General features: G+C 40.0%; 1 protein-coding gene across 2 annotated transcripts; it reads right to left on the bottom strand.

Moving 5' to 3' along the window:
- Positions 1-1,104: 1,104 nt before the first annotated feature.
- Positions 1,105-19,728, bottom strand: cep162 (centrosomal protein 162). Of its 2 annotated transcripts, none has more exons than XM_069537640.1 (29): positions 19,609-19,728; positions 17,536-17,637; positions 17,176-17,311; positions 15,823-15,960; positions 15,427-15,610; positions 14,572-14,645; positions 14,385-14,446; positions 13,269-13,299; positions 12,836-12,910; positions 11,861-12,070; positions 11,473-11,554; positions 10,726-10,999; positions 10,288-10,501; positions 10,018-10,148; positions 9,068-9,202; positions 8,260-8,391; positions 7,129-7,241; positions 6,788-6,887; positions 6,588-6,714; positions 5,833-5,996; positions 5,258-5,362; positions 4,942-5,175; positions 4,521-4,733; positions 4,111-4,435; positions 3,110-3,242; positions 2,893-3,034; positions 2,714-2,812; positions 2,251-2,385; positions 1,105-1,628 (listed from the first exon to the last, which is right to left on the bottom strand). In XM_069537640.1, the coding sequence occupies exons 2-29, from the start codon at positions 17,593-17,595 to the stop codon at positions 1,431-1,433; spliced, it is 4,026 nt and encodes a 1,341-aa protein (XP_069393741.1). In that variant the 5' UTR covers positions 17,596-17,637; positions 19,609-19,728; the 3' UTR covers positions 1,105-1,430. The 2 variants fall into 2 exon arrangements, with proteins under 2 accessions (XP_069393741.1, XP_069393742.1); XM_069537641.1 differs by having other exon boundaries at positions 10,018-10,145.
- Between the last annotated feature and the right edge of the window lie 5,006 nt (positions 19,729-24,734).

The raw sequence follows: 24,734 nt of genomic DNA, 5'->3' as shown, positions 1-24,734 counted from the left end.
AAACCCCCGGAGAAAGTCTGGACCCAACCGTGCCAACACCCTGTCTGTGTGACAGTGGCTTTAGTATTCTGAAGAAGTACCACTGATGCACTGAAAACATCCCATGATAATCATGAGTCTGGATGTTTAGTAATAGAGAGGTTACAGATTTCAGTTTGGATTTTTTTAAATAAATGATATTGCTAAATGTTTTCATTTTGTCATCATGGGTTATTGTGTTTTGAGGTACAGTTTTATCCATTTACAACGAAAATTAATAATAAAACAATAAAATGCAACGGCATGTCGTTTCTGTGTGTTTATGTTAATAAGGCTGTGCAGTCCCGGGTGCAGGATTGGGCCCAACGGTTGGAGGCGTGGCCTGCTTTTACTCAGAAGCACCTGCCGGCGTTTCCGGTCCCTCCTCCTGATTGGCGGATCCCCAGACCGCCGCACCAATCAGCAGAGAGCATCAGCCCTATATAAGCTCCAGCTGCAGCGTCACTCAGGGCTGCTGATTAGCAGCAGGTCATAGAGTGTGTGTGTTGTGTCAGGCATTAGATGTGAATTGATTGTGTGAGTGTTGAAGTGTTTGTGTATCCCTCACTTGTCTCCATGGTGTTGTTTACTTTGTGTTTTAGTCTTTATTAGATGAGTTGATCTTTCAATAAGCATCATTAGCTCCTTCTCTTTTGGTTACTGTGTTTGAACAACACTTGCAGGCCTTGATTCTGTTTCCCTCTTTTCAATTGTTTGAAACCTTATTTGGAACTCTTCCTCTATGAGCTAGAAGTAGTAAGATAAAGAGGGTCACCAACAGGGGATTCTTGTTTTGCTAAACTCGAGCCCCTTATAGAGTCAACATCATCTGATTAAATGAAACGTTTCAGCTGTCATCCAAGAGGCTTCGCCAGAGCTGAGAACCACAAGTTCATGTTTCTCGTTCCTATGCCTTAAAAACATGTGGCCACATGTCACCAGGGAAGCTCTGTTCAAACCAGAGACGATCAGAAGATCACATTCTTCTCTGTGCACTGCTGTCATGTCGGACCACATTGTTTAAGTCCAAACATGATACACAGGTGTAATTTTAGTGGAGTGGGTGGCAGGACAAACTGAATACAATTTTGTTCGACAAAGGTTTAAAAGAGTATTTATTTTTCACTACACCTTCAATAAATTAAGACATACATTAAAAATAGAATGTGGCTACAAACTATACAGGCAGAACGAGTGTCTATTCATATTCTATGTTTTTTCTTCTTTACAAAGCCTCAACTTTAAACATTGTGGCTTTATTTCTAAATGTTCATGTCATCATGATCAGATACTGATCACACTAAACAATATCACACACTGAACAATATCACACCTGATTGAGTCTAATGATGAGATGCTGGTTGTTATTTATGTCTCTTTGTCTTCAGCACACAAGTATCAATGTCTATGAGTCAGTTCTTGTGGGTTGTCATGACGGGGTCAGGAGGGAGGCAACACGTTCTTTTCAGTTGTTTCACCACGTCCAGGATGGAGTCCAACTCCAGATAGAAAGACATCAGCTCTTTTTTCTTGACCTGGAGCAGATTCTTCCAGTGCTCCACCTCTGCCTGCTGCTGAGGCGCTATCTTCTGCCGCGTGCCATTGATCACCTGGAGGCAGAGGGAGTGACCGGTAGAGGTTAGCTAGTATCTGTTCAGTAAACACATCAGACTCTTTAAATGAGTTGGCTATCAGGGGAACTAAACATCTGACAACTCCCAGTGTATATGAAATATCTGATACTGAACTCATTTCAGTATATGTCAGTTTCCTTTTCTGTTTCACCAAGTACTCCAGGTTGAGAGTTTGGGTCTCCCTGGTGGTTTAACTTCAGTTGGGAGCAGCACCAACAAACGCTGCATTGCCAGATTCTTCTTTTGATGACAGAACTGGTCATTACACACTGAAATTGTTTGCCTCCAACAACCAGTGCAGTTTCAGTCTATGGAATTTATTTTCTCATATTAGGTCACGTCACCTTTGACCACTGAAATCGAATGAGTTCATCTTTGAGTAAACTGGTCTGTAACTTGAGATATTGTGTCCAAGAGGCCAAAACATGATCTATGTGAACATTTGTGCCAAATTTAAAAGGATCTGAATGGTCCTTAATATAACATGATTTTTTTTATAAAGGAACAAGAGTTGAAGTAAAAGGATCTGTGGTCCAGAGGGTTTATGTAAATGAGGGTTTATGTAAATGTACAGAGAGATGTCTCCCATCACGTGTACCTGCTGCAGCTCCGTCTCTCTGTGTTGTTGTCTGAGATCCAAGTTGAGGATCTTCCTCTCCAGGCTACAGAGGAGTTTCACCTCTGAGCTCTGAGCTTCTTTAGCTTCCTTCAGCTCCTGCAGCAGTTGGATCAGCTGAACACAAGATGACTTACAATTAAAGGGTTAAAAAGGAACAATATCTAGGTACATTTTTTTCTTGGTTACACTGATGCATGGTGTTATTTTGCCAATTTAATGACATTTTTCCTGAATTACAACTCAGCAGGGTTGGTACTAACTCTGTTACCATATAAATGCTATATTAAACAGGACCACAGCACAGAGTTTTGCATATATTTCTGTAGTGCGTAACGCTAACTTACCGAGGTAAACAGTAACTGTTTTGGGGAATAGCTTTTTGCCCCCAAAAGGATGACTAGTTCCTGTAATAACATGAGTAAAACCTGGAGCACCTGCTCACCTGTCTCTCCAGGATGTTCTCTCTGCTCCTGGACACTCTCAGTGCATCTTTAGTTCCCTGCAGCTCCTCCAGTTGTGCTTGCAGATGTTTTATCTTTATCTGCAGGCAGACGTTTAAATCATCAGAAACATTTCAGGACCATCTGTTGTCATTACACTGGTGTGTTCGTGGCCCTGTACCTCCTGAGTGTTGATCATATTGGCCTGTTCAGCCACCTTTGATGATGAGTGTTCCAGGGCATGGGTGGCCCTCAGCTGGTCTAATACCTGGAGGTGTTCCACCTTCAGAGAGGACAGCTGCTCTGCACAGTGCTCCTGGAGCCTAGAAAGTCACATAACATCCTTTAGTTCAATCTGCAGGAGACGTCTGTTGATGGGTTCACACAAATACACATACCTGCGCAGCTCCTCCTCGGCTTGTACAGCACCTGCCTTCAATTCCTTCTTCTCCTGCTCTGCCTGCAGCTCCAGCAGCTCCAGACGCTGAGTCAGAGCCTGGTTCTCCTGCAGAACTTCCGAGATATGGCTCCCTGTCAAAAGAACACAACAGTAAATTACAAACATCCCAAAAACTCTGGAGGGAACATTTGAAGAAGATTGAAGGCTTTGCTCGTTATAATTATTCCTCCTGTTCAAACTGGCAGTAAAAGGATTCTCAGTGTTAAATGTAAGAGAGCTTTTGAGAACAACAGGACAGTGGACTCTGAACCCTTTACATTTAATGCTCCTCTGAGCAGAGGGTCCTTACGTCTTGGCCACGGTGGCTGCATGTGCAGCACCTTACGGCTGCTTGGCCGATCTGCTGCATCTCACTGTTGTTCTCACAGCCAGTGTGTCTGCTGTGGAGCTGCTACATAAGGTTTCTGGTATGACTATTGTATTTCCTTTAATAACAGTAGCCTATGTACTCTGTGCATCTTCCAGTCCTACAATAACAATCAAAACCTTGATAAAACAGGTTCATTGATTCAATGGTCAACAGAAACGCTGGAGTGCTTTTACTTTGAAACATAGGTACAGGAAGTGTGGCAAATATTTATGTGTGACATAATCATAAGATATAGACATTGAAACTGTTGAAAAATCATTCAGTCTATTTGCTGTGAGCTGCATGCAGCACACAGAGAGGAGCAGCGCAGCTCAAACCCACGTTGTGTGGACACTCCAATCTGTTAATATGGGAGCTGAAAAGAAAACAAGATGATCTGCAATGCAAGATGACAGTGTACGTACATCTGCATTACTTATTTGGTGTGGGTCTGTCCTAAGCAGAGGATAGTGCCAGTTTAAGTCAAAGAAAGAATTGCTTCATTCAGCTAAATTATTATTTGAATATCAGTGCATTCAAAACTTATTTTAGAATTCACTGGGCATGCAGAGGGAGGTCAAAGTTCAGACCTGCATAGACTGTGGGCTGGTAGGTCCTCTCATTGTGAGCAGCTGGAAATAGTTCCTCTTCTCCACGTGTGTCTTTTGCAGTAACAGAGCAGAGGATCTTGGTCTGTTGTAAATGAGGCTGTCGTATATTCTCTGTGGATCGGTCTTTTGCTGTTGGGTTGGGGACAGACAACATGTTCTTCCTCTCCTTCTGCAGTCTCTCCACAGTGCGGGTAAGCTCCTGAATGGTTTGTGTTTTGGTGGCGACCTCGTGTTTCAACCGCTCTATCCGAATTCTAAACGCTTCCTGAGCTTGGCGCTGGTGTCGGCTTGGACTCGGCTGGGCCTGCAAGGTGATGGGAGGGTGGGGGTATAACATCAGTTTGAACAGGCAAGTACATTTCAGTGAGCAGGTCAATTTCTCTGCTGACCTCGTTTTTGAGCTGCTGCTGGAGCGACTCAATCTGGTCATGGAGGGATTTCTCTTTCTCCAGGTGGCTTTCCTTCTCCTGCTGTAGCGCTTTCTCCAGAGTTTGAACCTGTGACATCCACGGCTGGTTCACCGCTGCGGAGCACACTTCTTCAACCTGCTGTTTCTGTTCCAGCTGCTGCTCTAGCGCTGAGATCTGCTGCTCATAGCGGAGCTGAATGGAGCAAACAAACACATTCCATATTTTCCGTGATGTGCAAACATAGTGCTTGAGAGTTTGATGCTTATCTCATCAGACCAGACAATCTCTTTGCTCATGTTCTGAGAGTCCGATTTAAATTGTTAAATAAGCGCTGATTGATCATTACATTCGAGATCAGTTATCACAATATGAACAAAATGTAGCATTGAATCAGCTCTACCTTGACGCTGAGGAACTGTTGCTCCATGGCCTTCAGGCTACGTTTAGCCTCCTCATCGTGACTCTCCAGCTCTGCTTCCAGACGCTGAATCCTGGCCTCCTGCAGGACGACGATGCTATTGGGCGTCTTCGCAGTGTCTACATCCTCCTCAGCACCAGCGCTGGCTGCAGCGTATATAAGAGCAGGCAGGGAGTTTGGGTTCCTGTGTTTTAGTATCTGCTCCAGGTCCTTCACCTGGTGAATTGAGACAGACTCTTGAGCAATGGAGAGACAGAGCCTAATAAGTTTGATTCGTTTGTTTGATTGTGGGAGAAACCTGTCGCTGCAGGTCCTGCATCCTCTTTGTGTCCACAGTTTTCTCTTTTGCCTTTCTCTGCTGCACGCTGCTTCTTTTGCCCACTTCTTCTTTCAGTTTCTCTACCTGAAACAAAATCAACCTGTTATTTCACCTCAAGCAATGTCCACATGATAAACTGTTACTGACTTTCTAGAGCCTTCAGCCTCTCTGCTACAAGCCTCTGGAACTCTCTACCACCAGACATTCATAACAATGACTCTCTCTCCATTTTTAAATTCCATCTAAAAACTCATCTTTTCGACAGGCATATTCAGTTTGACTGTCTTCCAAATTCTGACAAAACTACATGTTTTATTCACTGTTCATTTTTTATATTTCTATTGATGTTTTTAAATAAATTGTTTTTGTTGTTGTGGTTTCATCTCTGTCTTGTAAGGTGACCTTGAGTGCTCTGAAATATATAAATGTATTATCATACAGGGCTTCTATACGAAGTACACTGTCAGCACAGTTGTTCATCTTCTCCAAGGACACTTCGGAATGCAGACTGGTAGTACCTGTCGCTATACACATAACATATGACAGCATGTAACCTGCTCTGTGAGTTGATGGATCTGAGCTGAAGCAGCCTGCAGTCTGTCACCATCTCTGTCCAGCAGCCCCTGGTTCTCAGAAAACCACTGCAGCTTCTTCTTCAGGCCTGACACTTCCTCTTTGTGCTTCTCCTCCAGTACACGCATCTCTAACGTCTTATCACCTATAGGACACAGATAGAATGGATATGTTGTCCAAAGATCACTTGTACATATACAGAATCAAGGTCTTGTAAAAACAGGGAGCCGTTTCTAATAAGTCTCTAATCTTTCAGTGGTCTTTGGATTTAAAATACACAGATGTTTTTTGTTTCCCTTAGTGTGCATGTAAAAGTTCTGCTAAGTAACAAAGGCCAAAGTGAGTCTTTCTCTTCCACAGAAAGTTCTGCTCCTATATATATATATATATATATATATATAAGCATCTACATCACCATGTAACATTCAACCTGCCCACCTAATGGCTATAATGGCAGTGCTTTACAGCTGATCAGGAGGCCTTTAGGTAAGGGGTGTGACATTTCCAACAAGAGGCTGACCAATAACAAAAGAGGCAAGCCAACCAAAGAGAGACGTACCCAGTGCTAAAACAGAGTGTTTGAGACAGGGTGAAAAGCGAAGCTGCAGCACTGAATGCTTTGAGACAAATGTGTATTTTAAACATAGCAGCAGGTAAACATGTTCTAGTAGATCATCAAATTCATATTATGAACATGTAAATTGACAAATATGGACACTACATCTCCACAACTCACCTGAGGTGGAGATGGCCTGAGCTTTAGCCAAGTCTCTCTCTTTCTTCATCAGCTGCAGGTCTTCCTCCAGAGCATGCTTTTCTTTCTTCAGTCTGTGAATGTCCCCAGTCAGATTCACTTCATTCCTCTGGACAGACACATTGTGATGAGAATGAAACAGATCTTCTGTCTAACAGTATTTCAGTAACCTTGGTACTTACCTGGAATGTGTTTATTTGACTTAACAAGTCTGTAATGCGTTGAGCGTGATCCATTAAACAGACATTTCCCACAGGCCTTGAGGTTTTACTCAGCTGCTTCCTGGTGAATATGGAAAAGAACCACAGAATATATAAAAATATGCGACACATGTTTTGAAAAAATTATCTCTTTCTGGAGATGTGACATTCAAGAGGACAACAATGTATCGTTAGGCCACCGTGACTTTGCCCTTTGACCACCGAAATCAATTAATCTTTGAGTCCAAGTGAATTCCCTTGAGTTGTTCCTGAGATATCACATTCACGAATCGATGTTTCAGGTTTCAAGTTTCAGCTCTCACCTTGTGAAAGTCAGTTCATTCAGCAGCGTCTGGTTTTCAGTAAACATAGACTCCTCATAGGCTTTGCTCTTGGCCTGCTGAGCCTTCATCTGCAAGTAGAGTTTCTCATTCTCCTGCAAAAAAATGGTTTAATAGCACAAATATTAAAACCAGGAAAAGGAAGAAAAAGAAAGAACGAACAACTACACAACATGCAATAGGTTTGTATTTAAAATGACATCATTCTTCAGGTTTTGCATGTGGTGCTTCACAGCTGTGTGTTGTTCTGATAGGGTGTTGCTTTTTATTGAACTTTTAACACGTTGCTCATTAATTAACAGTTGCGTGGTAATGGCAGTGGTCTTGCTGCACTTAATTTGGGAATGGCCTGAAATGGCTGTGAAAATTAAGCTTCTTAAAACAGGTGTAATTTTTACATCCAAGTAAAACTTTGAAATTTGATTTTTGACTGAAGGCTGTCATGTAATTTCTGGCAGTTTGAATAATGAGTCTGACTCTGGATGGTTCCAACAACGTCCACACAACCATATTTTGTTTTAAAATAGGGAAACTGCAGCTGTGTTGATTTGGACAAATTAATCAATTCCATTCTAAATTAAGCTCTGATTCTGTCCATGTCTTATAATGACTAACAGGAGGCTCCTTAACTCAGTGAGAATGGACTGTATCACTTAAATAAAGAAGGACAACTCAACCTAATTACAACAGGTAAAAATTATCAGATTTATTATGTATTTCCACTCATTTAATAATATTGTGAGATTAGTTTTTAACTTATATTTGAGAGCTTGTAGTGCTATGGTACATTTAATAACAATAGTTTTGGTAGCATCTAGGGAACATAAACATAGTGTATTTGAAAGGGAAACTGTGGAAATAAAACCTATTTGGTGTATTTCCATGTATCAGTAGCAGCACTCATGTTCACAAAATAAAAACTCAAATTTGTTTCTATTGAACCCTATTTGGATGCAACAAAGTGTCTGCTCCGAGCAGCAGGAGAGTCACATGACAGAGTATTTGACCATGTGACAAGAGGAGATTTTACCAACAAATCAGAGGTCAAAGCGAAAAACAAAAGCACCTATTTGGCTACTAACTATGTCTGATCAGATGCTCTAAGAGACAAACCTGCTGGTAACCTTTAATGAGCAGCTCCTGCTCTTTCAGTTCTTTATCCATCCTTTGGAGCTTTTCCTCTGCTGCAGGATCTGTGCCCTCGGCTTGTTTCTTCCTTTGATTGGCTTCTTCTGCACTTCGCAGCTGAGGAATACAAAAAAAAAGATGTACTTTTACCATCAATATAGTCCAGCTACTTTTTTTTATTTGAAGTTGTAGTGTGTGTGTAGATTGAATATGGAGCTTCACAGTACACATGAAGCCTATATTAAAATCCCTAATGTAATATGAAAAATAAAGAGGCCATCCTGCAGCTCAGCTCCTTTGTTTTTGACCTATAGGGTTAGTAGAGCATCCACAGAGAGGAGTGTCAATGTAGAGCTGTATGAACAGTATTTAGGTTTACTCTTTCTTCTGCAGTCACAAAACAATAAAGTAACTATTTATTTTTTGTGACTCACTTTGTCATGTCATACAATTATACACCTGGCTCTACCAATACATCAGGGTTTTATCTATAACCATGTTTCTGGTCTTTCTTTTTTCTCAACCTGCATTATTCTGAAAAATACAGACATTCACAATTCAGTTTTATTTGTATAGCACCAAATCATATTAAACATTACCTCAAGGCACTTTACATAGAAGGTTAAGACCTTAAAATTTATAGAGAAACCTAACAGCTCCCACAATTAACAAGCACCCAAGAACAGTTAGGGACTTACTAAAGCTTTACTAGAAAATGAGGCGTCAACACATCACATAAAGTGTAGTAAACACAGAATGGGAGAACTTTGTAAATTTCAGTGCATTTTCACACCTTGCTCTGCAGTAGGAAGATCTGCTTTCTGAGTGAGCTGAGCTCCTCTGCTCCTTCATTCATCTTCTGCAGCTCCCTCTCCCTCTGAGCCAGGTCAACTCTTAGCTCCGTCACCAGAGAGCTGCTCTCATCCCCCTGCAAGTCAGACATCAACACCAATATCAGATGAATGATGATCTGTGGTGAACCAAATCTGACCTAACGCCATGATGACAAATTGTCTGAGAGTCTGATAGTCTGTCCCATCGGCTAACAATTTGGCTCTACAATAAATTAGTGCAATTTGATTTATTTGAATAAATCTACCACGTGATGATCACATTACTACAATTCGCACCAAAAGGTTAGTAAGTTAAAACATACAATGATAATTGGCTAGATTAGTTGTCATGTGTTACTAGTCTCACAAACAGTGATGTGCAACTCCAGATGTCCAGATACCAGGTGTTGAGTACAGAAAAAACACAAGCAATGAAAGCAGGTGAGTTAAGCTGCTTCATGTGTTCTCGACAGAGGTATCAATACGTAACGTCCTGCCTCTGTCTGTCCTGCCTCTGTCTCCCTTGCCTGAAATCTCCACAGATATCTGTATTGTTGTGAACATGTGGATAATCTCCTGCTGCCTTATGCATGTGTGAAAAGCAATCTACAATTTTCTGGACATCATCCAGAGGTGATGTCTGAAAACTGCTTAACAAGCATGATGAAGACAGCTTTGGAAGAGACTCGGGTCTTATCGTTGTTGCTCGGTTGTATTTCGTATTAAATCCTTTAAAAAGTGATGTGCAAACAAGTATGAGTCCTTTCACATTTTTCCACATTAAAACTATCTGATTATAATATTGCGGCTGACCACTATCTCTACCCAGCAGAACCGCATATAATGCAAAATACACGCTGAAGATCTTTATTCAGGGTTTTCAGTGTCTGGATGTCCGTTGTTGTCTTACATTGTTGTTTGGAAGATGATATGTCGGTCTGGTCTCCTGGTCACTACTTGTGTTGATCTGCTGTTGGAGGACAGCCACTAAGGACTGAACGGATGCCACCAGCTCATTGCTCACTTTGAGACCTGACTCTGCTAATCAAACATACAGAAGTTGTTCAGTACCTTTTACATTCGAACAAACAGATAGAAACATGACACACTGATTCCACACCTCCACACAATCCTCCTGCGTTATAAAATGATTTGTGTGTGAGTGTCACTAAGTAATAACCTGTGTTGTCGTCTCTTTCTGGGCCCCTAATGAATGTAGCGCTTGATGGACGCTGTGGTGAATGGGTTTTGGCTGCAGCAGCAGTTTTACTGATCTCTGATGACCTAGAGGTCACTGCTGTTCTCTCCTCCATCTTCCTGCCTCTCGAAGGAGGCAAGGTTGGTTTCCTCACTGAAGACTTAGAAGGTTGAGAAATGGTGGAGCTACGGGAGGCCTGGGGGAAAATGTCATGGTTATTAAAAGCTTAAAAGACAACGATGCTCACCAGAGGAACGTGGTGGAGCTGTTTTTTGCTAAAAAAAAATATATCCAGTTTGTATGTTCTGAAGCGTTACTGCTAGAAACTGGGTTTTCAGGCAATACCAATCTTTAGGTTAACTGTATATAAAGACAACCACAAATCCACGCACTGCTGAAATGGAGCAAAGTTTGCCTCACCGGTTGTTTCTTAATTTTGCCAGCCTGAGAGGGTTTGTGAGAACTCATCTCGTTGTGATCCTTCATCAGCCTTTGTACTTCCTCCCTGATGCTCCACGTCAGGTCAGGGTTGGGATGGTCTGGGGAGCTGCAGCGGTGGCTCAAGAGTTCATTAGCTCCCTTTATCTTCGTAGCGGCTCTTTTTGGTCTCTTCAGTTGTGACTCTGCATAAGACACGTCAGGGAAAGTCCTTTCCAAGGAGCAGGATGTTTTTTCTTGGACACGTTGCAAACCACTGTGATGAGGAATTGTAAAAAAAAAAAAATGTATTAAGTGCAAGTTGTTTTAACTAAATTCAGGTTGAGTTGGGAGAATTTGTTCTTTTGGGACAATGGAATCAACAGTAAGTCGTAACAGTATACACCCTGTTTTACCTTTGTTCTGTTCATCTGAAACATAGATTTCAAATAAAGTAGGATATGACATCGAAAACGTACGTATTCTGGAGTAATTTGAAATGGGTGTGACAAAATAACTAAAATGTTTTCTTTCACTGGTCTTTCTGAAATTTGGTGTGTGTGTGTATGTATATATATATATGTATCTTGTTCAAATTTGCATCTATTCTTCTGCACTCAGAAACACCATCATTTGCACAAATGTCTTGTGCTTCAGTGTGAATCCTTCTCCTCACACTCTGGCTGCTTCTGTCACTAAACCTGTGCTCTCAGATTTCTGATCGCCATCTTGGATTTTTGCAGCGCTAACCTGACAGGTTGAAGGCTGAACCCTCTAGTATGATCGTCCTCTATTCGGATGGGCCTCATCAGTTCCTCTGCAGTGGGAAGATCTGAATATTAAAAACACAAAGTAATTATATTAACTGCTTACATCAGTTTGTTCCTTAAAACTGATCTTGACACATGTAAACACCTCATTACAGTCTCATTTCACAGACTGTCTCATGGCCCATAAAACAGTAAGTTTACTGAACATGTGCCGTCTCCTCAAGTTTACCACTTTCAACTCACAGGACAATTTAGAAAACAACTAGCAGAGCTAGCAATGATGCAACAGCTGGTAACTCTGTTATAAAATACAAAAAGAGTCTCTGCCTGTTGTCTAAATTAGTGTTTACGGTAGGGCAGTGTTTGACCTGACTCATTGGTAGAAGCAGGTTGAAGAGATTGTCTGTCATGTTGAGGAGCGAAGGTTGAAGACACAGATCTGTGGAGCCTCTCTCCTTCCTCAGTTGAATGCAGGTGATCATGGTTATGGTCATCTGAACCCTCCACAACCTGGATCTGTCTGTAGGCCTCATGAAGAGCCTCCATCTCTGAGGCTCCACTCTTCACATATGAGTGGCCTGCACAGAAAATATATAATGCAGTCAATTAGCTATTGTGAAAAAAACAATTGCCCACACGTTATTGTGTGTGAATAAATACAGCTTATAGTACAGGAGGCTCGATACTGCACATGCATGAGAGGGTTTACACGTGGCAGGATTCTATGCATCTCTCCCTCTGTGAAATAAGTGGCAAAAACTATTGTCTTGTGTGTTGTATCTGCGGTTGTCACGTTATAAAAATTTAAGTTTGGATAGTGACAGTGAAAAGTGGTAATGACACGTTTGAGGTACACTGCAGGCATCCACCTGCTAAACACCATCTCTGACTCTCTTAATGGGAAGCTGGACTGGGGTCAAACATCCTGGGAATCAGCTTGTGATCAGAGCCTCTGGGGTGAACACAGCCACAGGGGGGCAGACCTTCTCCACTCTCCACATCTCAGGGGGTTTTCAGGTCAGACATTTCCTCCTCCTTACCCCGTGGGTATAGGTCAGGGGACTTTGTGCAGGTGGGGTTTCTGAGGGAGAAACCTTTCTTGCCCTGAGCCTTTAGGAGACAGTATTGTTAGTCGGGCCTGGGGGCTTCTTGAGGCTTCAGCCTGGGGTGGTGGCTGTGCTGCAGCCTCAGTGATGATTTGGCCGTTATTACCCAAAATAGGTGAACTGATACATTGGTGCAGCTGAACTGCATAACATTGTCTGGTGCTTATTTTAAGCAACATATTATTCTACTGAATAACACATTTCTATTACTTGATCCTTTGTGTCTGTGTTACTTACCTCTGTCCAGTGATCCTGCTGTGTCCTTCTTTCTGTCTTCTCCACCAGTGTCGTCCAAAGAATCAAACAGGCAAACTGAGAGAAAATTCAAGTTAGAGAGATCACATTTATTTATTATTTATTATTTATCATTTACTTTACAGTAATCTACGGGTACAGATTCATTTCTACAGTGAAGAAATTAATAATAAATGCTGTTTATTGACAGGCAACCTTTAATTTGAACAAATACAACTGGAGACATTTGAATGAGTTTACATAAATATATACATTGTTGGTAGTGAGGTCAGTATTAGTACTATAAACATAGTTTTTACTGTAGTGTAGTGTTATATGCTGTCTATAGCCATCAAACCATATTCCACTTTCTCTTTCAATGAAAGATTTTAGTCTTTTCCAAAATCCAACAGTGAAATATTTTGTTTTCTCTTACCTTTGGCAATACTTGGGGGCATCTCAGACTTCTGAAAACAGATAACACAATAATGAACCACGTAGCATTATCAACCTGTCTGACGGAGACTGTTCCAGTCAAAGTTGTTGATCTTGAATAAACTGGACCGTTAACGTCTATTTAGCTCAGGAGGCAGCTCGGCCACTCCTGTGTCATTGTGGTGCTGTGTGACTAGTTGCTGATCATTTAATATCCCAGACATGTTTTATTGTTATGGCTGCGTACACTGTGTGCCATGTTGTGCAAAATAATTTTTTCTTCTTTTCCTAAGTCACACAAATCAATGCGTTCAATCAAATACAGTAAACAAGATAGGAAATATATTTTCAGATAACTCTTCAGCCTTTGCTTGCAGGTTGGACTAGAAGAACTGAGAAGATGCTTACTGTAGTTGAGATGGTACTTAAATTGTGTCTTGTACAGAAAAGATAATAACCTGCATACGACATATTGTTTTGTTTTCACAAGCTCCACATCCTGACACAACAAGAATTATGTGTTGCATGCAGGTTATTATCTTGTCTGTCATCTTATACCACAAGGTTAAACAAAAATCATGTTCTTCCAGAGAACAGAGAAAGCATATGTTATATATTATATGCGATTTCACTGTGTCTCACAGAAACAGTATTGGTCAATATTAGCTTATTGCACATAAATGTATATATATGTGTATGATGGTATCCTATTTTATACGTAAAGTCTTTAGTGAATAGTAAAATGGTCTCAGATGTTTGGGCTCGACATTGTATTGACCGACAAGTAACAAAAAATTACAGAACACAAATGTCCAACCATGTGTAGTACAGTATACATGGTTGGACAGTATTACAGAATTACATACTGTTTCCACCAGAGGGCAGTAACAGGTTCATTTTTCAGCTGTAGCATGTCCTCCGCATGTACAATATCTAGGTGAAATTTGTAAAATGAAGGAAGTCATATCAAGATTGTTTATTTATGCTAAAAAATATTACCAGCTGGTACATCAGATTTTTCAAACTCGCAATTAAAAAGGAATTTTCAAGCTTAGATATGGATGAGCGTTCAGGTGACTAAGGTTCTTACTTTATTATTTTGAATTTAATTACTAACCTCCTGCAGAGGATCTTTCCCATTCTCTTCATCCTCAAAATCCTCACTGTAGTGTGGAGAGCCTGTAAAAGCAGAAAGAGAAAAGACATCATTAAGATGCACTAAGAGACAAAGATTGATTTTTTTTTTTTTTTTTTTTTTTTTTTTTCAAAAAGCAAACATTTGCAGAAGGGTTCATGACTGTTACCCAGAGAGATGGTCTCTGTGACTCTGGCCTTCCTCTGACCAACATCATTCTGCTCCACTGCCTCCTCAGCATTCCTGAAGGGAGATTAGTCATCATCATTACATCACAGTGACAACCCTGAGCTTCAAGGACAGTAGCAGCAAAGAGTGCTGAATATAATCAAGGGCAGTTTGTTTTTACGTATATATATATATATATGTGTGTGTGTGTGTGTGTGTGTATATATATATATATATATATATACACACAATATGTCCAGAGAAAGCTCATACATGACACTTTGCAGACTGGTATTTTTCCTATTTCAACCAAAATGAAGTACTTGACAGTCAGATCCCTTGTTTTATGTTGTGTAGGATAACCTACTATTCACTGTAAAACTGGCCTTTATACGCATGTTAGAAAACAGAGTGACATCCTACTTTTACTTTATCCTTTGTGGAATTAATCACTCAGATTATCTTGGTTAACTCTTCTTCTGCACAGACACCTGACAAACTTTTTGGTAATGTGATGGACCTGATTCTCAATTCCATTTAAAAGAGTACGATATGCATAAAGCCATCCGAACTTCTGTCATCAACTGTCAATCAGCTTCTAAGAGAAAAACCTGTACTGTCCGCTGGTCAAGAACACAACATATAGAAACAACAAGCAAATGAAGTATGACAGAAAATAAACTTGATCAGTGGGCATATAAGTTTTTAAAAGCCCCTCCATAGAATGTCCGTAGATTATCCAGAGTTCAGTGCATGTCTGAAAACAACCTTATTGTCATTGTGCAGTGGGAGACCCCACTACAAGTATCTGTTTCAGTCTTGTGGGCGTAACATTTGACCAAAGCCACTTCCATACCTGAGATTCGAACCGATGGTAGAACTCATTGAGTCAAACTCTCTGTTCAGCTTGGAGTAATCTATAGTTGATGAGGCTTCTGCTTCTAGTTGGGCAAAAAAACAGGCTTTCTCTTCTTCTTCCTCCAGGGTGTCCAAGCCCATCGTGTTTATGTTCACAGCTGGTACCTTCATTGATTCTACACCTGCACACACATGTGGAAATCTACTGAAAACCTGACATCTGGAGAAATATGAGATGCAGGATCATACAGGATGTGGAACATCAGAGGGACAATTCAGAATGCTACTTCCACAACTTCGACAATAGATAGAAACATTTGAACAACTTAGAAGTGGGATGTTGTCAGAAATAACTGGCTGACGTGAAACATGTTTCTGTGCCTTGTGCACTCACCCTCTGTCTCCGTGTCATCTCTGCTGAAAACAGCAGCCCCTTCCTTTACACCTGTGTCTCTTGGATCATCGTCCTCCTCTTGAATAGCGTGAGACTTCCTCAAAGACTTCCTGAAAGACTTCCCAGACCCCGACAGTTCTGGACAAGAAAGCCAATGAAATGTGTAATCCCTCATCAGTTTCCGTAGCAAAGAAAGATCACAATTTACAACTTTAAATACAAAAACATTAGATTTTTTTACATGTGTGTTTATTACTCTTGTGCCAACTTACATTCAACACCATGGACTGTCTAGTTTTCATGTACACACTGCTCAAACAGGTTAAGGACCTTAATACACATCAAATCAATCGAAGACAAAAAGGCAGCTTTTGTTATAATAATAAAATAATGCAAGCCCTTCATTAGGAATAACAATCCAGCATTGCTTTGTGGGGTTAAAATGACATCATTGGAAGTACTGCTTTGTGGGGTTAAAATGACATCATTGGAAGTACTGCTTTGTGGGGTTAAAATGACATCATTGGAAGGACATCATACCAGCTGTTGCTAATCAATATTAACTTTGTGAGTAAACTGGTGGTCTTAATTAAACTCGGCAGTCCGCAATCTCTATTTGTGAACTCTTGAAAGAAGCGATTAAAGAAGATCCGCAGCAGGTCCCAAATGCATTGCAGACTCTGACCAGATATCCAACCTGCTGGAAATCTAGTCTGAGTTGGTGACCACTTCAGCTGTTCAGAACACAGGACAGGATGAAGTTGGTGATGAGGTGTACAGGTTTCTTACTTTAGGCGTACAGCTGCTTTCAAAGTTTTAGAACACAATATTAAATATTCATCACTGAACAAGCAACAATCAACATTTAATAAACATAATCAATTATTTAAAAAAAGAAAGAAAAAACTCTTTTCAGGACTGTGTGTTTGCATTAATCAGATTGTTATTCAAATGTTGCTAAAGCCTGATTGGTGCAGAAAAGGACTTGACATCACTTTCTTCCAACAGAGTCCCGCCCACTTTAAACGAGGGACAAGAGGTTTGAAAAACCCCCCCACCAAGAGATAAAATTCTCAGGTGAACCCATAGAAAATAGACAGAATACAATTATTTCAGATACAGTTAAAATAAAAATAATAATGCTGCTCCCTCTGTTTTCCCTCCCTCCCTCTGTCTCTCTCAGGATACCCCAGTGAGTCAGTGACCTCGATTATTATTTTTTTTTCTTCCACTAAAGTCTACCTTTAAGGGCAATTGTTGTAGCCACAGCTATTACACATCCTCATCATAATAAGTGCCAAAGGCAAACATGCCCAGTGTGATAGATGTTATATCACCTCTCCTCATTATTACCTCTTTCTGCTCCACCACCGCTGTCTTCGTCATCTTGCCACCAAGACGCTGCTGGTTTCCAGGTGGATTTCTGACTGCTTTTAGCACAAGGCTGCTTCTCAGAGCCACCCAAATCCACGGAGTCATCTGAAACAGACTGACAGAGATGCCTTCAGGATAAGGTGTGTTTTTAAGCCATGACATCTTTTTTCTTTTTTTCTTGCTCCTTTCAAATTAAAGTTGTTGTGGATTACACAGACGTGTCAACATCAGCTGAGTGACCCTGATTTGTTTCATGCTGTGTGTTTCATGCAATGCTTATAGGATGAAATGATAATCATTGAGCAGTACGAGAGTAGCACATAAAGAAAGTTGAGTTACCTCCTTCAAAAACAGCTCAAACTGTTCATCCAACTCCTCCTTGTTCAGTCTCTGAGACATAGTGAATCTGTCCCATCCATCAGCCAATGGGAGCCCAGACAACTGAGAAAAACAATGTGGAGAAAGACATTTGTACACCTCATGTGCAGCATATCTGACTTAAAATGTCAAAACGTGAAAGATGACATATTTTAAGCATTAAAACATGTAAATATGATATTGTAATACCAGGTACCTCATGTTATCATGTATAAAATACTTTAAGAGAGACTGAAAACAGATTCTTTGATGAAATTAAAAATAATTTTAGTTACTTTTTTTATTTCAAGTAACAATTCACTTACTTTTTCTTAGAACAAAAATAATCATACACAACAGCAATAACTAGATGGCCCAAACAAGAGCTGGACAGGACCTGGATCAGGTGATACCAGAGGAGAAGGACATCCTGTTTGATGAGGAATGGGCTAAATTCATTAATCAGATGCTCGATTATGAAGGTTTGATGATACTCACTTGATAATGTGTGTTTGGGCCAGGTGATAATTAGTTTTTCAAATGTGTTATGTTTTTGGTTTTTTTCATTGAGTGTCTGGCTAATTATGACTTTTATTGCTGGACAGAAGAAAATATCTTTCAGATCTAGAGATGTATGTCATTCTTGAAATTTTAAAAATACAACTGTTGTGTTTGTAAATGTTTCAACACAAATATAAATAAAGAAGAGAATCACTGCCTAGCTGTTATATGCCTATGTTGATCAGTACAGTTGCAGTTTGGTGTTGTGGTTGATTCCAACTCATTTAATATATGTTGTGAAGACTTTGAAGGAATTCAATAAAAAGGTACTAAGTGTATGCTGTCAAAATGAATATTAAGTTATGACTAAAATCACGTTTAGAGGTGTCACAGTAAACTTTCACCAGCATCCAATCACTTTATCTTTGAATCCAAATGAACATTTGTGCCAAATGTATACACATTTTAAAATAACAGGTCTGTTCATGAACAGCTGTAAATCAATACAAAGAGTAGGACAAAAGTTTATTTCACAGAAAAACCAGGTTGACAAAAACACTTGCCCTTTGAATAATTGATTTCAGTGAATTGAATGCTGAATATCTGCCCTCCTTATATCAATATTTTACCTTTATTTCTCAGAAACCGATTCACCTACCCAAAGTTAGGATCAAGCTTAGAAGCACCAATATGCATCTCCCATATAAAGCTGCGGTCAAGTGAGCAGACGTTCGTCTTTTCCTGATTTCAAGTGCGCCCGCCCCGTATTACAGAATGTATGGCAAATGCATGAAGTCCATGATCGGAGCGAGCAAACCTATTACGCCACTGTAAAATCCCTCTGATCCATAATTTCTGACGAAGGCTGACACAGTTGTCCTCAGGACCATCCTGACTGTTCACTCACTCAGTATCAAGCATCTTTACTGTATCATTTCGGAGAAAGTCAGCCTCAATGCCTTTTTCAATTCAAAATAATGAACTTTATGTGCAATATTTACTCTACTGTAAAATCTCTTTGATCCACAATTTCTGACAAAGAATGATACACTTGAATTCAGTTGGAAAATAATAACCCAGTATGCTCCACAACATTGTAGGCAGTGGAATTTTAAACCACTAAGAATAGAGACCATTAACAAGGAACTGTGTCAGTTAAGCGTCAAAACAAAGGACGAAAGGGTATCACTTCCTGTCACAGCTGTCAAAATAAAGCTGTTCCGCCGATCGTCAACTACATTTAAATTGTGGACGTGAAGCTTTGGCTAAATCAGTTTTCATGAATTGGAAGAGAAGAGACCAGGCACAACTTTTACTACTTTTACTTGAGGAATACTGAAGGAAAACCTATGAACTGACACACTGTCGACCAAAGGTAAAGGTGGTGCTACTGGAACAGAATGCTGCATGTATGCACTGCCGGAACTTTACAAAGCAAACAGCTAACAGCTAGCGTTCATCTGTAGCTAGTACCGTTAGCTGACTCCAGCAGCAAGCTAACTTCTTAATCTACCTCCAAGCGGGATATTATTTACTTCTTTGGACGGAACTCACGTGAATCACTGGACCGCAGCTTCTCTGACACTGGATGGATCCGACACTTCCGTGTTTGGATTAGGAGTACGGTTCCCGCGACAGCACCCGGGTGTAAACATCGAGCTGATTGGTTAGAATCGAATGCGTCATAAGAAATGAAAACTCAGGCAGCTTTTCCCCTCGAAACCCCGCCTCTAACCCTGTCTCTGATTGGTCAGCGCCCGGCATGGAGAGTGACCATTGGTCCTTAAAGGGAATTCTTTATTTAATTTTGGGATAACCCAATCACAGACAGGGTGGGGGCGGGTCTTCTTTCAGCTGCGGTGGAGTCTAAAACGTTTTGGGACATTTTGCTCATGAGCTTGTTTCATCTGTTCTTATGGAGGCCTGCATTTTAATTCAACACTGACAAAAACTGTGTGGAATGTTTGTTTTGTTTTTCATTTACCATATAATGTTCAATATCATGTGCAATATCTCTTTTATTTTCATTGCTTTATTTCATTTCACTATTGTTACTTCTATTAGACATTGGTTCTGCATTTACTCTGTGTACACTATATTTTATTTGCACTTATAGTTGTTTAGACTCTATTGTTTAATTGTCAGTACTCTGTTATGTTATTGTAATCTGGAGCAATAGAAAGAGATAAACAAGTCTTATCTGATCTCACCACTCAAACACATAAATGCTCCAACTTGTTTCACTGAGTGAGGCACAACGGAACCAGTTCACAGATTTTAAATACACAAAATTATTGAACAACATAGAATTGTATTTCAATATTGCCTTAGTTATCCACATTAATCTGACATCCAGTAAGTCATCCAGTAAGTCAGACCAGAACTAAAATCAGAAACGAAGATGATGTAGTAAGACATAAGATAAATAAGAATAAAGTGACAGCACTAAGGCACATACCGATACAGAAATGACTGAATCTGTAGGTATTGCAGTGCAAAAACAGCTGAGGTTATGAAAACAGTAGTGCAATCAACATTGGTGCAATAAATAAAGAGCTTATTGACTGATTAAGTGACCAGTCATTCGGAATCACTGATTAGACACACATTATTGCACAATGAATACACACAGGGACATACAATCATTTATGAAAGCAGCCCATGAGCCATGCTTAGTGAAAAATGAATTACCCTGCACACATCCTGTATCAGAGATTGTTACTGAGACTAAATTCTTTTGCTGCTAAGGGACCTTAAGCCTCTGTCAGAGGAAGCTAATCCTCATCGTAATTCAAACTCTGTTTTAAATATATTAATTTCTGTTTTTGGAACTTGTAATGGCCATTGTATACCACTTTAATGAACAAGAAATGATTCATCTAGGCTGATTCTTCATATTTACATATATGCGATTACCCAAGTGATAGATGATGTGTGACTTGTATACAGGTGCACTCACAGCTTCACCTCACAGGAGACCATGTGTGGTCACGTTTGTTCATCATGCCCATGTGTATATGTATAAATGTGTTTGTGACTTTGAGTGATTGCCTGAACTGTAAAAACTGTTCCAAGAGGCTCACACCTATGATCCAAATGTAAAGCAAGTGGTCGCCCCACGTCTCAAAAAGTGAGACACTGCTGTCACCTTCCAATTGATTTACAGGGACTACATCACCTGATAACAACAAATCTTAGTAATTTGTTTCTCTTTTAAATTCCTTGTAGAACCATAAAGTTCCAATAAAGCTGTGTTCCTTGATCCTGAAGTGTTGTATTAAACAAGTTATTGATTAAAACATTGATTTTGCTAGGGGAAAAAAAATCTCCAAGTCCTATTGTTATTTTGCAGTAGATCAGAGCCATTGACTGCAGTTGAGTCTGAAATAACTTGTCCACTTGGTGGCACTACTGAGCTGGAAATCAGTCTGTGTCTCCCCTATGTTTGTATACCTGGAAGGACAGTTTGTCACCAGAGATCAGTGGTAATCTAATAAACTCTTCCGTGCTTGCTTTTCTCTCTCTTTCAGAGGTCAGGACGGATCCATATAAACTCTGTTTTCACCTGCCTCTCTATAAGGCTCTGTCCCTCATAACCTCCACACACACACACACACACACACACACCCCCAACACTCACACTGTGTCTCAATGATACAGACAAAGGGGCATCATATGGGTTGTTTTTTATTCTGTCCTAATCAGGTTTATGAGCCTTAAACACATCACACAACAAACATTATGCTCTGCTGCCACACCCACATGATGTCTGCGTCATCTTTGGAAACAAAGCTCAGAAGCAATTTAAGGAGCAATAATATGTTGAATGCTTATTCTGATCACGTCAATGTTTTTTGTTTTTTTTATATATATATTTTTAAGCAACAATCGTTCACGTCAGAATTAATAGTGTTCCAACTCTGTCACTGATACACTAACAGATATCAGTCCACTGAATGTGCCAGATCTTGTTTCATAGAGATACAAGAATTATTCCCCAGGAAAATGTTGAAAAACTCCCGAACTTGCAATAAAAACAAAGTAAAAAAAAAAAAAAATCCTGGATCTGCACCAAATATTGGGTTGGCCAATATAATCTGCTTGGCAGATAGAGAAAAAAAAATTTTTAAAAAATAAATAAATCAGGTAAAATAATAAAAACAATTTAAATATAAACATAACTAAAAATTCATACCTGGGCACAGATGAGAAAATGCATGTTGTGTTCCCCTTTAAGTATCCATTAATCCAATATTTTACATTCAATTGATGATAGCATTTTTAATTTATTTTTAAACATCTCCTGACTTTTCATCTATGAGGTCAAAATGACACTGAGATTAAGGTTTAGCAGCAAATGTTTGCATGCTAACACACCTTACTGTGATGGTGAACATAACACACATTATACCCACTTAACACCAGCATGATAGCACTACCATTGTGAGCATAGTAGCAAAGTTTGTTTTCAGCTCCAAAGCACAAAAAGGTAGAGTCTCATTAAAAACAGTATTATTAGTGCCACATGTTTCCATCTGGTTTCATAGGCTGGTGATGGTGGTTGTCATTAATATAAATGACAAATACACAGATCTGTGTTTTGTGATCCAAAGTTTACAGACTTTACTTTTCATCAGAGCCAAAGAAGGCCATTTATGTGTTCTGAGAAAAAAAAAGATAAATAATATAAATCATATAATCCCGACCTTTTATTTCCCAGATGCAAACAGTAAATATTACATTTGCTCTACTTTCTGTGTCATTTCTGCTGTTTTACTCCTAAATAAGAGAAAGGAGTTGGATAATAACCCGAAATTATAGCAATAAGAGGAGGAAGCTAACAATGATGAATGCTGTTTCCCGTTATCTGAATAAATGTCTAACATCAGGGCCAGAGCTGGGCCAATTTTCAGTCCAGGAGTTTCATGCCCAAGACCAGAGCACACTGAAAATGGCAAGGACTTTCCAACCCTGCCACTGATGCTTATGATGTCTGCATCATAAGATGGTCCTCCTTGGGTGGTAGCATTCATCTTATCTATTGCTTTCCCCTGCAGAAGATAGTGGCACTTTAGATACTTTTAGAGCAGGTTAACCAACAAATGAGTTTCTTTTCGATGATCTCAACATCTAAATGAACCAAAGTGATTCTGATTAGTCTATTAAGATGGCCAGGGATAGCACCGTCAGTGTTGTATCCGCCCATGTTGCTCCATGCTCAGCTGACTGATTAAGATGGGAATGCTGCTCAGCAAGCTTCTTTCTGCATGTGCACGTCTGATGTAAATGCACCATATCCCCTGCCTTAATGAAAGCTTTGTCCTCTCCTGCCATGCTGACATTGGGATCAGTGCCTCCACTGTGAAAACTGGACAGCTACCTCCATCCCTCAACCCACCAGCTCCATGTTCTGATTCATATTCATGGGGAGATGCATCCTATAGAAAAGTGGTTTATGAGGATGTACTTCCATCTCAGATGATTGGAGCGACCTTCAATGGAGCAATTTAAGTGCACATTCCATTCATCTGTGTGGATGATGGGTGTTTGAACTCTGAACTAAGGCTACATTCTGACACATCAGATGGAAATGTACTGTACAATAACAAATGCTTTAAGTAAACCTTTTTCGCAAGTCATGACACAACAAAAAGCGGAATAGTTTGAAACTGAAATAACACAGTGGAAAATTTAAAAACACATGAAAAGGGGAAGTGAGAACAAATGTAGCTGTGAAAATTGTGAAGAGGTTGAATTGAAAGACTAAAGACATGTTGACCTCTGAGAGAAAATCTTACAGGGAAGTAAAGGCAATGTCACATTATGCAATTTTACATAACATTACATGGGTGGAATACAAAACCAGCAAAGATGAGATGCAGTGTGGTTTGCAGTGAGTCATGAGGCACCTAATGAGAATTTTGGGAGCCTTAAACAGAATCTGCCAGGCCCCCTTCCCTAACCACATTCTATAGTACACTGAATATTTGCACACAGTATATGTAAATGTATTTGTGTATTGAGTATGCACACGCAGATTTCAGGAAGATTTCGGGAAATGATTGTCATGATGTCTAACACTTACAGGAAAACTTCAGCTTCTTATGATTTGATTGTATTATCTAATTGTATTTACTCTTTTGCTCTGGCCATTGGTCATTGTAGAGGCAGCCGGATGACTCCCTGGCCTGAATGTGGTGATGGGGGCATGTGGAGGTGAGGGGGGCTGGGCGATTACCTTCACCTGTACCAGAGGATCGATCAGGGCAGGTGAGAGCTGTTAGCTGATTGAGCCTTTAGAAACAAGTCAGCAGCCAACCCAGAATGTTTTCCACTATCATCATGCAGAAAAGTACAATAGATTTGAAGATCTTGGTTTTCAGTCTTAATGGCCTCACCTGCTAAACAATGTGTTGGAATGATTCAGATAGAGCTGGTGCAACTATGAGAAGAGAAGTTCATATATAGATTACTGCAACTGTGGTGTGTGATCCTGAGCGGTTTGATTCCTGTCACCACTACTGATTATTGATAAAACGTACTGATCTTTGGGGTGAAGGATGGAATTAAGATGAATGAACCATTCAGTAGATAAATGGGTGTAGAAGTGTGTCACACTGCAGAACTAACAATCTGTCAAGACCTCATCTAGCTGAAGTTCATTCCAGTGATTGATCAGT

Source organism: Paralichthys olivaceus, chromosome 13 (genome assembly GCF_024713975.1).
Source record: "Paralichthys olivaceus isolate ysfri-2021 chromosome 13, ASM2471397v2, whole genome shotgun sequence".
In the NCBI taxonomy this organism is placed as follows: domain Eukaryota; kingdom Metazoa; phylum Chordata; class Actinopteri; order Pleuronectiformes; family Paralichthyidae; genus Paralichthys; species Paralichthys olivaceus.
The sequence above is the reverse complement of the archived record's forward strand: the minus strand, read 5'-3'. Positions and strand labels throughout refer to the sequence as shown.

Coding starts and splice junctions, on each gene's coding strand:
- cep162 (XM_069537640.1), bottom strand. CDS start 17,595: ATGTCTCAGAGACTGAACAAGGAGGAGTTGGATGAACAGTTTGAGCTG. Junction 14,447..14,571: donor CACAGAGACCATCTCTCTGG/GTAACAGTCATG, acceptor CTGCTTTTACAG/GCTCTCCACACTACAGTGAG. Junction 4,436..4,520: donor AGCAGCAGCTCAAAAACGAG/GTCAGCAGAGAA, acceptor ATCACCTTGCAG/GCCCAGCCGAGTCCAAGCCG.